General features: G+C 39.4%; 1 protein-coding gene across 2 annotated transcripts in view; it reads right to left on the bottom strand.

Moving 5' to 3' along the window:
• Window positions 1-15,920, bottom strand: part of LOC309700680 (uncharacterized protein) — an 86,011-nt gene that overhangs the window by 13,637 nt on the left and 56,454 nt on the right. For both annotated transcript variants that reach the window (XM_082524431.1, XM_082524432.1), the window contains one exon: window positions 11,497-11,649. In XM_082524431.1, coding sequence (XP_082380557.1) covers window positions 11,497-11,649 — 153 coding nt within the window. The remainder of the gene's footprint in view (window positions 1-11,496; window positions 11,650-15,920) is intronic.

The raw sequence follows: 15,920 nt of genomic DNA on the forward strand, positions 1-15,920 counted from the left end.
GAGCAACAAAAATCTTTATCTAATGTTTAACGCCAGCAGTGACACTTTATCAGCATTTCTTAGAAATCTTGTGAAATAACAAATAAACTACTTTTTAAGAGAAAAACCTTTAGCACACAATTCATCAGATTCCCCACAAAGAAGTAATAAAATGATTCAGTCTCAGTCAATTTCCTCTGATATATTTCATCTATGTAAACCTCACTGAACAGAGAAATTGAATCAGTGAGTAAGTCAGAAAGGGATTTGAATGTTATTAAGGGAGGATTTTCTCCCTGTTAACCCATACATACATATATATAGTCCGTGTGTCCTTTAAAGGTGAAGAAGTTTCTCTTCAAGGTTAGAGTGGCGTAAAACAAACCATAATATAATGCTAAATTAGGTTCACATCAATTGAAGCTTTTCATAACCACACCATAAATTCTAGCAGCACAGTTGCAATCCATTTCATTGTTCACTCAGAAACATTGTTGTCAACAAGCCGACCTCCACTTGCATTTCCAGAACCTTATTTTGTATGATGAGCAGGATTATCTACAGAGGAAGCGAAAGATAGAATGCACAATTCAGTTTAATTCACACATAGGACACAAAAAACTCTGATCTGCACTTCTTTTGCACATAAAAACCATGGATATGACCTGTGGCAGTGCATTAGCTTAACAGACACTGGCCACACCCCAGTATCATAGATAAACCAAGTAAAGGCTTACGTCTGAAAAATGTGTCTTGTGCACTGTTCATTTGACTGTTTTGAGTACAGACTGTATATAAAAGATGGAGGCACGTACCATCTGATAAAATCAGATGTCACAGAGGCGAGTTGGGGAGTTTTAACAGCCCCGCCCTTAACTGTACACTGCTCGTTTTACTTTAAATGCAACCATAATGATCAAATGTTGTATTCAGTAACACTTGTATGTATCTGTATATATGATAAGTTGCATGTCTTCATTTGACCGATTTCCTTTGATGTTTGTCTTTTGGAGAAACAACATTTAACACACTTGAAGCAGAGCATATGGTTTTGTACTGACATACCTGCGCTGTCTTATGCTACATTAATCTTTCTGACCCTTTACGTTTTTAATAGTAATTATCATTTATAAATGGCTCCCCTCTACATTAATTAATCTTCATTAGGAGTCAGTGAAATAGAGCCTGGCTCTCTCAGGTTTGCTGGGAGCTGGCCAACTCCCGGCCGGCAGAGGGATCTCCTGGGGAGAAACAAGAATACTACAGCAGGGGGAAAATATTGTCCTAAATATAAAATTAGCCACAAATGGTAGTAAAGCATATGGCAGGTCAGGGCTAAACCTATGAATCAGTGTTTCCATTTTAAACTCTAATTTCAGCCATTTGTCTGCTGCTGCTGTAATGTGCTGTAGGTTTCATTAGTTACTCTGTTGTTTTTCTTTGCAGCCAAACTAACAGAACTAAATGTTGTGCTGTGAAAAGAGGTTAGAGAAAGTTAAAGACTCGAGAATATGACAACAACAGTCGGTGTGCACACGTGAAAACTTGGAGTTGCATCATAATTGCATAACAGTGAACTATAACATACCACCATAATGAAGAGAACAACCTTCAACTCAACTGAAACAAAACTAGGGAGCTGAATGAAACAATGAGACAAAGGTACGCCACATTGTTTACGTCACTGAAGCTGACGTACAGCAGCGTCTCCACCCTTAGAAGCAAATGCTTATCAATGAGACTGAAGAACTCAAAAAGTCTTATTAATCACTAAAGAGAAGAAATAGAAAGTTTTCTAACTGGAAGCTTCACACGATATGGGATGTGCACAGCCCAATAACAGAAAGCCCTGCTGTCGGGGGGATTGGAACCATCAGGGTTCCTGCCACATTTGTAAATTCAATCAATGACTCTAAAGACCTTTTAAAAACCTCAGTCTATTAAAAGAAACCTAGAACCAAATAAGACTGAAATCACAAGTTGGGATTTTAGGAAGAAAACACATAAACCTACATAAACTTCTGTTTTTTGTGGCAGACATGACAGTAAAGTCTTTGGATTTTGGACTGCTATGTAAAACAAGGAATCTTGGAGATAAAGTTAGGGAGGGCAGTCTGAGATGGCTGTAAGGAACGATAGTGGATATACTGAACAAAGAATGTTGAATATGGAGCTGCCATGTAGCGGAGGTTCAAGGATGTAGTGAAGGAGGACATGCTCGCAGTTGCTGTGATAGAGGAGGATGCTAGGGATAAGGAGACACAGAGGCAGATGATCCACAGCATGGCAGTGCTTAAGGATGCGGCTGAAAAAAACTTGACGAAACAGTCACTGTTGTATGAGAAAGCTTAACCATGATTTGATGTTCTCTGGTTGATTGGGCCAAAACATCTTTCACTTCATGCTGAAAATAAACTTCCAGTTGTGTCTCTCTCATTCATATTTTTCCTTTGATGCAGGCAAACATCAGCAGCTGAATGCTGGAGTACTGAATGTTTCGGCGATGTTAAATGTTGAGGTTCTCCAGCCCTAAAAATCTTAGAACCATAGTGTCTAACCAGATTATTACTGTGTTACTGGCTTCCAGAAACATTGTGACATCCTATCTCAGAATGATGCTGATGCTGATGGAACTAGTTCAAGCATTTACTACTTCCAGGCTGGACTATTGTTATTCATTATTATCAGGTTGTTTTAAAAACATAAAAAGCCTTCAGTTGATCCAATATGCTGCAGTGAGACTGACAGGGACCAAAATAAGAGCATATTTGTCACTATATTGGCTCCCAAATAAATCCACAATTGAATATAAAATCCTTTTCCTCACAGACGAAGTCTTGAATAATTAGAACCTTAGCTTAAAGACCATATACTACCATATCACTCAAACAGTGCACTCTTTTCTCTGACTGCAGGCTTACTTGTTGTTCCTAGGATATTTAAAGAGTAGAATGGGAGGCAGAGTCTTCAGTTGTCATGCGCCTCTCCTGTGGAACCAGCTCCCAGTACGGATTTGCAAGACAAACTATTTATCTTTAAGACTGGGCTTAAAACTTTCCTCTTTGATAAAGCATATAGTTAGTCCTGGATTGGGTGACCCTGAATCGCTGCAATAGGCTTAGACTGCTGGGGCCTTCCGATGATGCACCGAGTGTCGTCTTAAATCACCTCTTTTACATTTTCACATGTGTTTAAACAGCACTGTGCATTTAATCATTAATTTCTGGGTGTCTTCCACAGTGTGTCTTATGTCTTGTCTCTCTCCCCTTACCCCCAACCAGTCGCAGATGGCGGCCCCGTCATGAGTCTGGTTCCACTGGAGGTTTCTTCCTGTTAAAAGGGAGTTTTTCCTTCCGACTGTCACCATGTGCTTGCTCATAGCAGGTCATGTCATAGTTGGAATGTTCTATATTTGTTCTGTATGATTGTTTTTTTCAACATTAAGTGCCTTGAGATGACTGTTGTGATTTGGTTCTATATAAATAAAATTGAAGTGAATTTATCACTTCTGTCGTGTCCTGTTGCTTAGGTAGAATTCTCACTTAAAGCATTTTTTTTAAAATGGAAAGAAGTGATTCAGCAGTGTCACTAAAGGAGGCGGCTTTGTGGCCACTTAACAAGTACAGTGTGAATGATCAGGCAACACTGGGGACTGACTGCTGCTCAAGTGTAGCATACACAGAGACAGAGCTTCTTAACAGCTACGGGAAGCTGCTGCTAGAGTGTCCTTTTCTTTACTGAAAACACAGGAGTTTTGGAGCTTTGACAGTCACTAGAAACACATTTATGGCCCTTTGGCAGATTTCCAGTGTGTGTTACTGTGCTGTAGTGAAGCCGGCTGCTTTATTACAAGAGGCTCTCTCACTGTGCGTCTGTGGAGGATTGTCAGTACAAGCTGGTTAATGTGGGATGCTTCCCCCCCTCTTAATTATCCGGAGAAGAAACACTACTTAAACATGTTAAAAATAAATTATGATTAATCGCACTGTGCACCCAGTGGCCAGTTCATTATTTTATTGCAGATTGTTTTTAAACTATGATTTATCTTTGTGTTCATTAGTTTACCTCCTATGTGAGGGGCAGAGGGCAGCAGTGTGTGTGTGTGTGTGTAGGTCTTTAAGCTTTGGTAAGCAGGTGACCCGTGGCTGCTCTATAATTGGTTGCTTCAGATTTCCCACAGCAGCTCTCTGTGCCCCAGACGCTCCCGTCTTTATTGGTAGTGCATTGGTATGTTTGCTGTTTTTTGACCTCGTGGGATTGAACTGCTGCCCCTCTTCCAAACATACAATTAACAGCGAACTGACCGGTACTGCTGCAGACTGACAGTTCAGGGATACCCTCACTTTTCAGAACAGGAGCCCGAGTATCTGTTTCACAACTCTCCCTGTTTGCTGTACTGTGATGTGTGTGACAATTGAGGCCGGGTTGCAAGACTTAAAAGAAAAAGAAAATGGCTACAGCCATCTAGAAAAACTGCTATGAGGCTAAATAACTATCTGAAGGCTAAAAAGCAATGAAGAGGTAAAAAAGCAAAAAACAAATCCCAAACCTCCAAAAACAAAATATATACATTTTGTTCAGAAAAACTTTAAAATATGGCTTTGCAAGAGAATTTTTCCCGTATATTGAAAGTCAACAGTGACACCACCGCTTACAGGAACTCTGAAAACTAAGCAGAATTAGTTCCTTGACTGTATGTTCTGAGAAAACAAAAAGGATCTACAAGGATATTTTTTTAAATTAATGCAGGCAGATGAAATGATCATACTGCCAAAACAGAGCCGAGCGTCACCCATGACAAAAATAGTGTGCTGGGATGATTATCAGTTTGCACCAGTCTGCTGCAACCAGTCCCTGTCATATAAATGAAAAGGAACCATGAGGAGAGAGTCGCATGCAAAGGAAACAAAAAAAAAGACAAACAGTTGATGTGTCAGAAAGGCAGTTCACATTAGTTATTTTGAGAATCCTCACGTCACACTTGCAGAATGTTTTGAATTCAGCACAGTCTTATTTCCACTGAGAACATTATGACACTGGCCTTGGATGTAACAGGTGACGTAGGAGTGCTAATCAGGAGCCACCTTCAACAACCTCTGCTTTCCTGATGACATCAACTTACTGGTAGGGTCATCAGCTGCACTGCAGCATCTGCTAAACTCAGTGAATACCAGGCAAAGCATGGAGCGACTCAAAAACACGTGCACGTGCACCAGCAAAGAGCACGAGCTTTTAAATATCAAGGTCAACGAAAGCAGCGATAATAATATTTTCAGCCTGTCTGAGCGTCATCATCAACCCCGCATGTGTTCTCTTAACACAATAAATCTTGACAGCGAGTCAGAGTTTCATGTTTTTGTTTGATTGTGGTGTCGCAAAATTATTTTGCACAGATGTATTTCTTTTAAGCAAATTAAAATAAATGATTTTCATTTGTATCAAAGTCTTCATGAAAGTCAAATTTTACCTAACAGCAGTTTTTAATTTAAAAACAGGCAAATATAACTAGAGACGTGTCTCTTATGCATAAAGCCTGATGGATTTTCATCAGTGATTGACAACACTGATCTGCACCTCGCTGCATCCTTTTATACCAATGAGGGTGATAAAAATATTACAAATTTAACACTGTCCAGAGAAAAAAAACAACACCAGAAATCTGCTGCATAGCTTCATAGCTTTCATGCAGATTATAATTTATTAGACATTAGTTTTGGCTTTTTATACCCAACCAACTAACGCCTGGGCATCTAGGACAAAGCCAAATAAGCTTTCTATTATGATGTGAACAGGTTATCCCAAAAATAGATTTGTCATTGTGTGATCTCAGGAATTTGAATGCACGAACTTGAGAGAAAAGATCAAATACACACTGCTCCCATGCAGAATGTAAAAAACAAATATTCAATAAAGGTTGATCAAAGAAGAAGAACCTACTTTGACTGTTGCAATACCACAAGGGGTCACCACCGCAGCTAGCTCTGCATGTTTGACGTGGCAGACTTTTATACTGGATGCCTTTTCTGATGCCGGAACGAAACTTAAAAATGTTTGAGCGCTAAAGTAAACACCATTATATGTTCATTTAGCTGGGCTTCACATAATTTTAAAAATGCTTTGGAATCAGGTTAATCTAAAGCAAAATGATCCAGAAAACTCAGTTTACTGGTGAAACTTTACATAGTCATGTGATATTTGATGAACACAGATTATTCTTGCCTTTTCTTAAAGTATAACTTAACGTATTGCCAGACGGGCCTTAAATTAGCAACATCCTGGCTTTACAGCACAATAACTCACATCTGCCTTACTTTCTAATTCCTTTCACTTTTTTCCTCTGTCTTACTGCAGTGGCTGCGCAGCCAGTTTTGAAACTCTTGGTTGTGACATACTGAGTCACAGCGGGGGGATAAGGGAGACAAAGCTAATTAGAAGGACAAGCAACAGCAAAGACGACGCACCGTGCATCATTTGTGGTGTTTCAAATCGCCAAAACTAATAAGCCTTAGACAGTCGGGGAACAGCCTTTGTTTCTCACTTTGAGCAAATTCTGTGAAAGGAAACAAGCTTCAGGACTGATGACAAATGTTCCACTTTTCAGATACACAGAGTCGCAGCACACACAACCAAATGGGGGACAATTTCTAAATAAACTGTGACATCAACACATGCACAGTCTGTGATCCAAGTCAAGGATGAGGACAGTTTTGAAACAGGGTGAGGGCCGCAGCTTTCTGCAGCCTTTGTTTCTCCAGTGGACAATTTGTCTGTGTTTCATGTAGTTGCAGAGCAGCCAAGTTGGCATTTTCACCACCCATCTTTTTCTGGCGCCACAGTATAAATCATAGACGGTATAAAAGATTGTCGTAGCCCTCTGATTTCACCCACTGAAGTATCAAGATTAGAATTTCAACTTCGTCATCTTGACTGTTGAAGCCAGATGTGACGAGCAAAGGCTGAACGTGTCCTTTGGCCAATTTATAACCAGCTGTGTGAAATTTCTGGTTGATTGGATTGGTGATTGATTGGACTCCTTTGTTAGCCCAACCAATCACCAATCAGATATTAATTCAGATAGATAGTTATTAAGATAGGTAGATTTATTATTTTGTTTTTAGTTCATTTAGCAATTTCAAACATGTTAAAATTTAGATGAGATGTATTAGTTTGCCTCAACCCGAACAAGAATGTAAAACAATACAATTAAACTTCCTGCAGCCTCAGTGAGGTACGGGTAGTCCAGGTCTCAAATTAGGAGTCAACTTTCTAATTAACCTGGAGCATTAATTCCAGCTTTATATAGAAATATGCATGGAAATGGGTGCAGACGACCATGACCTCTTGCTGTACTTTGATGGCAGGTGGTTGAGGAAAGGTGCTGACCTGCTTGTTTTACCTTTTTCTGCACAAAGTGCCAAGCTGGCTTAACTGACGCTTGTACTCATCTGAATGAAAGCATGCAAGACTCAGGCACATCCATCCCAATGAACAGGGATCCATTTACAGCACTCACAGGCGCGTGGGGCTTGTTTTCATGTTCTGACCTTGTAAAGTATGAAAGATGCAGTGTGTACTATGCTGCCAAAGGCAACTGTCACAACCATTTTAAACTCTGATTTGAAATTTTTTTCTGACCAACTATTTTTTCCCCCACAGATTCATAGATGGGGTACATATTTTTACTTATTTCACCATTTGCAACTGAGTGAGTCTAAATACAGCCTGCTCTAAAGCCTCCCTCTACCCAACCCTGACATCCTGTTCAAGAAACCCACGGCTGAAGGCTCGGACTGCAGGTTCCACTGCTGTGAGAAATCCCACATACAGCCCAACACAAGACATGCTCTAAAGCATGAATGGAAATGAATATATTAATGCAATGAATATGGCCCAAAGCGACTAACAACAGTGGTTCCAACTTTGTGGCATCACAATGCTACCAGTTTTTTAGCATTGGCACCAAACTTTCTGAGTGGAAATACATGAAACTGATGTCAGGCTAGGCCTTGGCACTACTTTGGGTGAAAAAGAAGCAATCATCAGGTTGTCGTCCTGACAGAGACAAACCAACAAATGATGTTTAAAACAGACTTTTACCAAACTGAAAGTAAATCACCACTATGAACAGATGAGCAGATGTGTTTTCATTCATAACACAGAGTAAACATTTCTTTAAGCAAGAAATCGCCTTTTATCTTATTTCTACTATTAGATCAAGACCAATATCCATTTGCAGTTTGCATACATAACAAACAGCCACATTTAAGCTTCTTTCTTTTTGCTGATCATTCTTAACCCAGGTATGTTTTTCTTAAATGTGCAACAGTTAAAAAGCTATTTCAGAACAATTAGGAATTACATTGAAGTGGTTATTCACACAAAGGTATGGATTTTATAGCTTATAATGCCGTTTTTATTTGTTAATTTAGGGGCAAGTCAGTTGTGAAAGCTCTTTTTAACTTCATAGTGGCAACAAATCTAAACTGAGGAGTCAGTTGTCAACAAATTTCAAGAAAGCCCACGATTATCAAGGTGAAACTTCCTCAACAGCAAGGCCATTGGAACATTCAAAGGGATGTATCGACAGCATAAGTCACTGAAGGTGCCGTTTTCATATACATAAATATATATAAAGCACAAAGCACAACTAAAGGTGAAGGATGCATGGAAACTTTCTGTGTTTGCATGGACACTTCCAGCATGCACATCCTTTGATGAGCGAGCCAAGGACTTGATAAAGGCAGACTTATCAACAGCCCAGCACCTCAGGTGAGCCTTCCAACATTTTCCAGATGGACAAATGCTCTCCAATCACCTTTACTTTGACTTTCCAAGACTCCCAAATTGTCTTTTGTCTAATTGCAACAGTCTAAAAGCAAACAGTTGTTTCTGATCCCAGTGACACATGAGACTAGCGACAAGGCTGCAAAAATCCTCTGTCCTTACTTTTATCGTTTATATTCCATCCTTCATTCCACCATGGCTTTAAAAGCACAAAGCTGCTCTGAACGACTCAACAGATGAGGGGAACAAGGTTAGAGGACTGGGATTTGGAACAGTATAAACAACCATGTGATCTTAATAGATGATTTATAAAAAGCCACCAGGGGGCACTGTTGTCATAGAAAAGCTCTGCAAAGGCAGAAGTGCAGGTACCTGTCACTGAGGTTGTCTCAACCATGTGGGTCACAGGAGCTCTGTTTTTTTCCTTTCCTTTTTTTTTTTTTTAAAGAGATGAACAATGAGCAGTGATGGGTAAGGGGGAAAGAATAACACAGAAATAAAAATTCATGCCAAGCAATCAGAATGAAAAATGGTTGTTCTGCAAATCAGTGTAATGAAAGAGGATTTAATGGAAAGGGAAAGCCTGAGCCAGGGAGCGATTACAATTCAAAGATGCTTTGAAATAATTACATATTCAGTACAAGAGCTGCTAATTGCACATATTCACACAATTCTCTGCTGATGTATCATCACTGTCAAACTTGGCCATCAACGAAATGGCATACTGTACAATGCTGATGACAAAAAGCCAACTTAGTATCAGAAATGGAAATCTGGTGCCATTTTTTGATGATCTCAGAATGGGTGTGGATAATGTAATAGCATAAAAAGAGCTTCATACCTGCCAAATTATTTAAAGGCTGACCTGAAATGACTGCTATTTGACACTGTTATTCTACTACAGATAACCCAGGACATTTAATCTGGAATATCTGCTATCCTCTGGTTCTCTCCTTTCAAGGTGCGGCATTTATGCCCTTCAATATCCAGATTTACATACTGTCCACTGAGTCTGTCTCTCAGTGCTTCATATGCTGGGATTAGAGTGGGATTTGGGAGGTGGGGACCAGAACTTCCAAGTAGCAATGCCTCAAGGTTAACTGACTCGAATAATCATTATTGTGAGCTCCGGTACATTTGCTCTCTTTATGTGAAGGCTATGACCACCTGACCGGTGCTGGTTTTGAGGTTTGCTTTAGCCACCAACATTCTACAACATACAGGCAGATGTTCCGTGAGCCTTTGTAGCTGCGTTCCAAATCATATTTTTAAAAGCGTCTTTCCTTCAAAGTTATACTTCGCCTTCATCTTTGCTGGTGAAAAACACTGTGGTCACAAAGGGATGGACATGATAAGCAACAATAATCTGACTGTTGTGTTTACACGATGCTCGGTTAGTATTAGCATTGCATAGAAAATATCCTCCTCCACCACCAGCCCGAACTGTCGATACAAAGCAGGATGGATCCATGCTTTCATGTTGTTTACACCAAATTCTGACCCCTCTATCTGAATGCTGAAGCAAAATCAAGACTAATCAGACCAGACACCATTTTTCCAACCTTCTGTTGTCCAATTATGGTGAGCCTATGTGAACTGCAAGCTCAGTTTGCCGTTGTCAGCTGATAGAGTGCCACCAAGTGTGGTCTTCTGCTGGTATTCTAAACGCATTAGGTTTCTGCCATGTTATTAGCTCATTAACAAGCATTTGAACTGTGGCTGGAGTGCAGTTCATCACTATGAGCTGTACCACAGTACTGCAAACTGCCCAGTTAAGCCTGCACCTGCTGTCAGTATAACCTTCATAATCACTTCCAAGTTTGAATTAACTTCAGCAACACCTGTCCAGATCCACACTCTGAATGAAAAAATCCAACATAAATCAGGACGTTACATAGGTAAGCTTTAAATTACCAGCTGATCGGATGCCACTTGCTACCTTTGAACGTGATCTCTTATCTTCTGCTATCCTGTCTTAAATCTTTTGTGATTTCTGACAGCACAGTTATCACACATTGTTATAATTGCTTATTAAGTGAAGGTGAGAACAAAACCATCCCATGGCCCACTTTAACCCCTGTTCATATCTATTTCTAACTACTCTTAACTCTTTCTCAGCTATTGTTTCTCAAGGTCTATGAATCAACCATCAATATTCAAGCCAACATGAGTGGGAAATCTGAGCGTTCCTTGCATCCTGATGAGAGCCCTTTTTCTAAGCTAATATTAGCAAGATGGAAATCAAAGATGCACTGAGGCAAGGCACAAGCATGGACATCACTTCCTTTGGATTTTTATAGAAAATTTGTGTCTTTGTTTCATTCCAGTATCCAACACACAAAAAAGAGATTTTATGACAGCGAGAACGACACCCGCTGAAGAAACAACACTCGCACAAACTGAACCTCGACTGAGTGTCCAACACCTGCTGTTTCTAAAGTAAATACTAAACGATTGGCCTGTATTTGAAACAAGTGATCTAGTGGTTCTGCAGTGAGCAGACGAATTTTGCAAAACCCGAGCAATAGGTTTACACATGAACATGCAGATAACAGTGAGCAAAGAGCTTTTTCTTGATAAAGAAACTTCCAAACAGCTGTTTAGGACAGATTTGAAACCCTGCTTTACATATTAGCACATATTTATTCAAAGGATACAACCATAAGTGTCAGGCTTGTGGCTAAAGATGGAAAGACAGAACAGGAGAGGTAAGCACTTTAAGTACAGACTCACTCTTCTAGCGAGATGTTAGAGTATTTCTGTGAGGAGACTGAGGATGGAGGACCAGAGGGGCTGCTGTAGTCAGGCCTGGTTGTTGTTGTTTCCGGTGTCATCCTCCTCTCTGGGAATGATGTCTGCGGGACAATTTCCAGCACTGCCCAGCACCTAACACACACAACAAAACCCTGTCATATTAATAAAGGGTATGTAATTTAGTGCTTGATGGTCTGTGACTTCTTTAACTTTGAATTAAATATTACAATTACACACAAAACCTAAAAGCATATATATGAAAAAACTCAGTGGTTTGTTAGCCGAGTAGTATTTCTATTACTCTGCAAGAAGCAAATGTATGCAAACCTTAAAAATGTAGGAAAACTGTTGAACAGTCCTACACACCAGCTTGGAGGACTTGTACACTTGAATTATCAGAACACATTCAGCTCTGGGATGTTTGTTAGTTTGGAAGAAGGTCAGGACTTTGACTCGGGCTTTCCAAAACATCATCTTGCTTCTTTGATCATTTTTTGGTAAAACAACTTGTATGCTGATGCTTTTTTTTTTTTTAACCCACTTTCTCTTAATGTTCAATTCATGAACAGATGTTGCTTCATTCTTTATAAATTTGCAGTAATATTCTATCGATGATGACCCGCCCTGGTGCAGATTAATTATAACCGTCTCAAACAGTCATAATGCGGCCACCACGTTTTACAGATGGGATAAGCTCCCGGTTCAAACAGCCTTCTGATTCATCCTTTAGTGTTAGTAAACTTCTCATTCATGAACATGTACACAATGTGAGAAGCTGCTTAGATGTTATCCTGGGCTCCCATGTGACCTTTCACACTATTAGACACCGTGCTCTGTGAGGGAACACTGGACACTCCAGTCGGGTGAAGCAATGTTCTTCATTTCCTTCATTTGTAGCCTGTCTGTTTGACTGCTGCTGAACATCAATAAGCCTTTTTTGAGGTCCATGGAGATCTTCTTTGTTCATGATTCACTTCCTAAAACAATGTTGTGAAGCTCAGACACTGGGCTGATCCCTGATCTTTACATAAACCAGGGCACACACTCACACCTGACTGTCATCCTGCTACCTGAAAACAATAGAATAATGTAAATAATAATAATAATAATAATAATAAGAAAGGTCAAAAACTTGAGAATTTTTTTCTACTAGGCTAATTATTGGAAGCATAAAATTGCTATATTATAATATTTAACACTTCAGAAAACTCTCTTTTGATAACTGATATATTAATAGACATGTACACAAGGCATATTGTGACTGGCAGTTGCATTAGTAGAGAACAGCAGCCTTGGATCTTGGAAATCTCCTAACTAACTGCGCGAGCGTCCAAAAGTCTGCATTCCCTGACAACGATAGCAGTCGTACTTCTAACCGTAGCTTAATTTCTATCCTTTGGAAAATGAAACCAACCCCGAGTCTGAGTTGGAAACAGAGACTTTGTATCCTCTGTAGGCTTTAAAAGTAGTAGACAGCATGAATGAATGAATTAATTACAAATTTATCACAAAGACTGATATCATTTTAATTATTGATACATATTAAGCAGTGGCGAAGCCTCATTTTAGTTGGCAGAGCAATACATCAAGAAAATGAGGTGATCTTTAAAACCTGACAAAGCCTCTCATGATATTATTCTACACACATAACAGCTAGTTATACTATTTTCATCCAACTGCTAGACAACACCGTTACTGGGTGTGTTGATAATTTACTCTCTCCAACACCACAGGCTGCTGTTGTGCTAGTTTCCCATTGCTATACTTGACAAGGGCATCTATTTCCTTGTGCATTATGTGTATAGGATCTCTCTGTGCAGCTTGTCTGCTGGGTTCTGTACTGCACAGCCTTGGAGCCGTGCCCCCTGCTGAAACTCCTGCTGCTCGATAGGTTGGGACAGAGTTTCAAAAGCATAGCTTATTCTGAAAAGAAACACAAGTTCTCGTGTGTAAATTTAGCAGTTTGTTTTATTTTAACTGGCTTCTTCCCCCCAAAGTAAATTTTTTTTAGTTATTATAAATATTAATGAAGCCATTTATTTGACAACAATGTGCCGAGATTAATTCTTTAATTGTTATAATTATAAATAATTCTTCTTTTGCTCATGTTTTAAACAAGATGACAACAAACAAACTAAAGAAAAGTCTGAAAAACTGAAATTGCCAATTTATGCTTACTCCAAAAGCAAGTCAGTCGCCAGGAACTCCCATGTTAAATTTTCCAGTATGCTTATAGCCCGCTGCAAAACGTTTGGTCTCTATAGCCAATTTCCCTGCTTGATGATAATTGGATAAGGGAGGAGTTGTATTATAACTCTCTTATGTTGTATTAAGGCTTGATCTGCCCACCAAACCTGGTTGTTAAAGTATTAAACATATAGAAATCCCTTGTTAATTTCTGATTGAAATAACTACGATTTACCAAAATTTTCGAAACACTTAGTTCAATTTCATTAGACAGATCCGGAGTGAGAACCATCAAACCTGTAGAATCAACTTAAACAAAATCTGTCAGATAAACTAAAGTTTGCTAAAAGATCTAAACAAGCATCATATTAAAGCCACTGACATCTATCAGTGTGGAAAAGCCAAATCTAAGGCTTTGTGACTCCATCAAACCACAGGGAGAGTCATTATCCACAAATAGAGAAACTTGGAACAGTGGTGAACCATCCCAGGAGAGGCCAGCTCTAAGAGCACACCAATGACTCATCCAGGAGGTCACAAAAGAACATCGCTGAAAGAACTGAAGGCCTCACTTGCCTTTGTTAAGAACAGAGTTCATAATTCAACAATCAGAAAAAGTCCAGGCAAAAATGCCACCCATGGGAGATTTCCAAGGTGAAAACCACCACCGGCCAAAAAGAACAAAGGCTCGTTTCACATTTGAGCCTTTGTGTATGCAGTTTGAATCCTGCTACATCTGGCGTAAAACTAAAACTGCATTGTCTGATGTGTGCAGAATTATATAATGTTTTTTGCAGCTACCGTGTGCCACTGCATACGATTTAATCAATGTAAGCACGGTGGATTGCTGTGCAAAATAGCACTACCCTCTGGCGTGGCAATGCTGCAGATTTATGGACGTGAGTCACGCTGCCTTCAAAATGCTGCGGGGACCAAGTAAGAGAAACTTTTTATGCAGTATAAAGCTGCTGTGGACAACAGTAACAATCACTCAAATTAATATATGGATCAATATACTGGCATTCCTGATTTAACCACATTAAACATTAATATTTGATCCCTTTAAAGAAATCTACTGGTTCAGTAATGCTTAATTAAAATAGTTTATATCGGAGTCTCTACATAAAAATGGATTTCACATCACCAGCTTCTCTCAGTGCACAGAAATAAAGCTATAATATCTGCAGAAATGGGGACTGTCATCATGTGTTGGGGACTGCGTGTCGCTTAAAAAAATCCAAGATCAATTGTGTGACCCAAGATGAGCTAGTTACGCTAATCTGCACGGTTCAGTTCTTCGAAGCCACAAGAGAATTAGATTAGCCAAGCTGGATTCAATCATCCAAGATGACTCAGCACTCTTGTGGTCACTGCCTGAGGGAAATATATCAATACTGGAAACCATCATCAGCAACACTGTGATTGGAGGAAGAATGAACGGTAAGGTTAAAAGTTAGAAGAGCTTCTAGGGGGGTTAAAGAGAGATAACAGATGTTTTACACACGAGTAGAAATCAAAAAAAGCAACAAAAATAAAAACATGTATGAGAAGCAAAAAGGCATCAAGTTTAATGCATTAGTAATCAATACTCCTGAAATTTTCAATGTACTTTTCTACTGCAGCAGAGGAGTCATCAGAAAAGAAAACTACATTACACTCCTCAGCTTCCATGCTCTAAAAGGGCATTAAAGTCATTCGTAAAAATCAACCTTAAGAGAATAAGACTCAGAGAAACTGAATAGCATGAAATTCCAAAAGCACACAGCAATGAGACGTATTTGTGTGCAATAAAGATCTTATTTCTTAATATTCAGAACAAGTAGCGGCACACTGAGGAGCTGGGAATTCACAAAATATTTAAACAGGTGTGTTGGATTTTTCAGCAGAACTTAATGGGCCGCAGAGCGATTAATGTTCTCTGTCCTTTTAAAGCAAAAGTGAAGAGGGAAAACGAGCTTAGTGTACACACTGATAATATTAATCTCTTCCTCTGAGGACTCCAAGGATAGAGCAGAGTCGACTTCTGAGGTAAAATAAGCTCACTGGACGCTTCTGCTGTTTGTGTATCACTCATCTCATAGCGTTACGTTATTTTGTGGGTAACTGGCAGAAAATACCACACTTTCCTCCTAATATGAAAGGTAATACATTACATGTGAATGTAGTCCCTTTCAGCTGAAGCAGGACTTCTCTAAAGGACAAGGTGGAGGATCACG

Source organism: Aulonocara stuartgranti, assembly GCF_965226115.1.
Source record: "Aulonocara stuartgranti genome assembly, chromosome: 23".
NCBI classification, from domain to species: Eukaryota; Metazoa; Chordata; class Actinopteri; order Cichliformes; family Cichlidae; genus Aulonocara; species Aulonocara stuartgranti.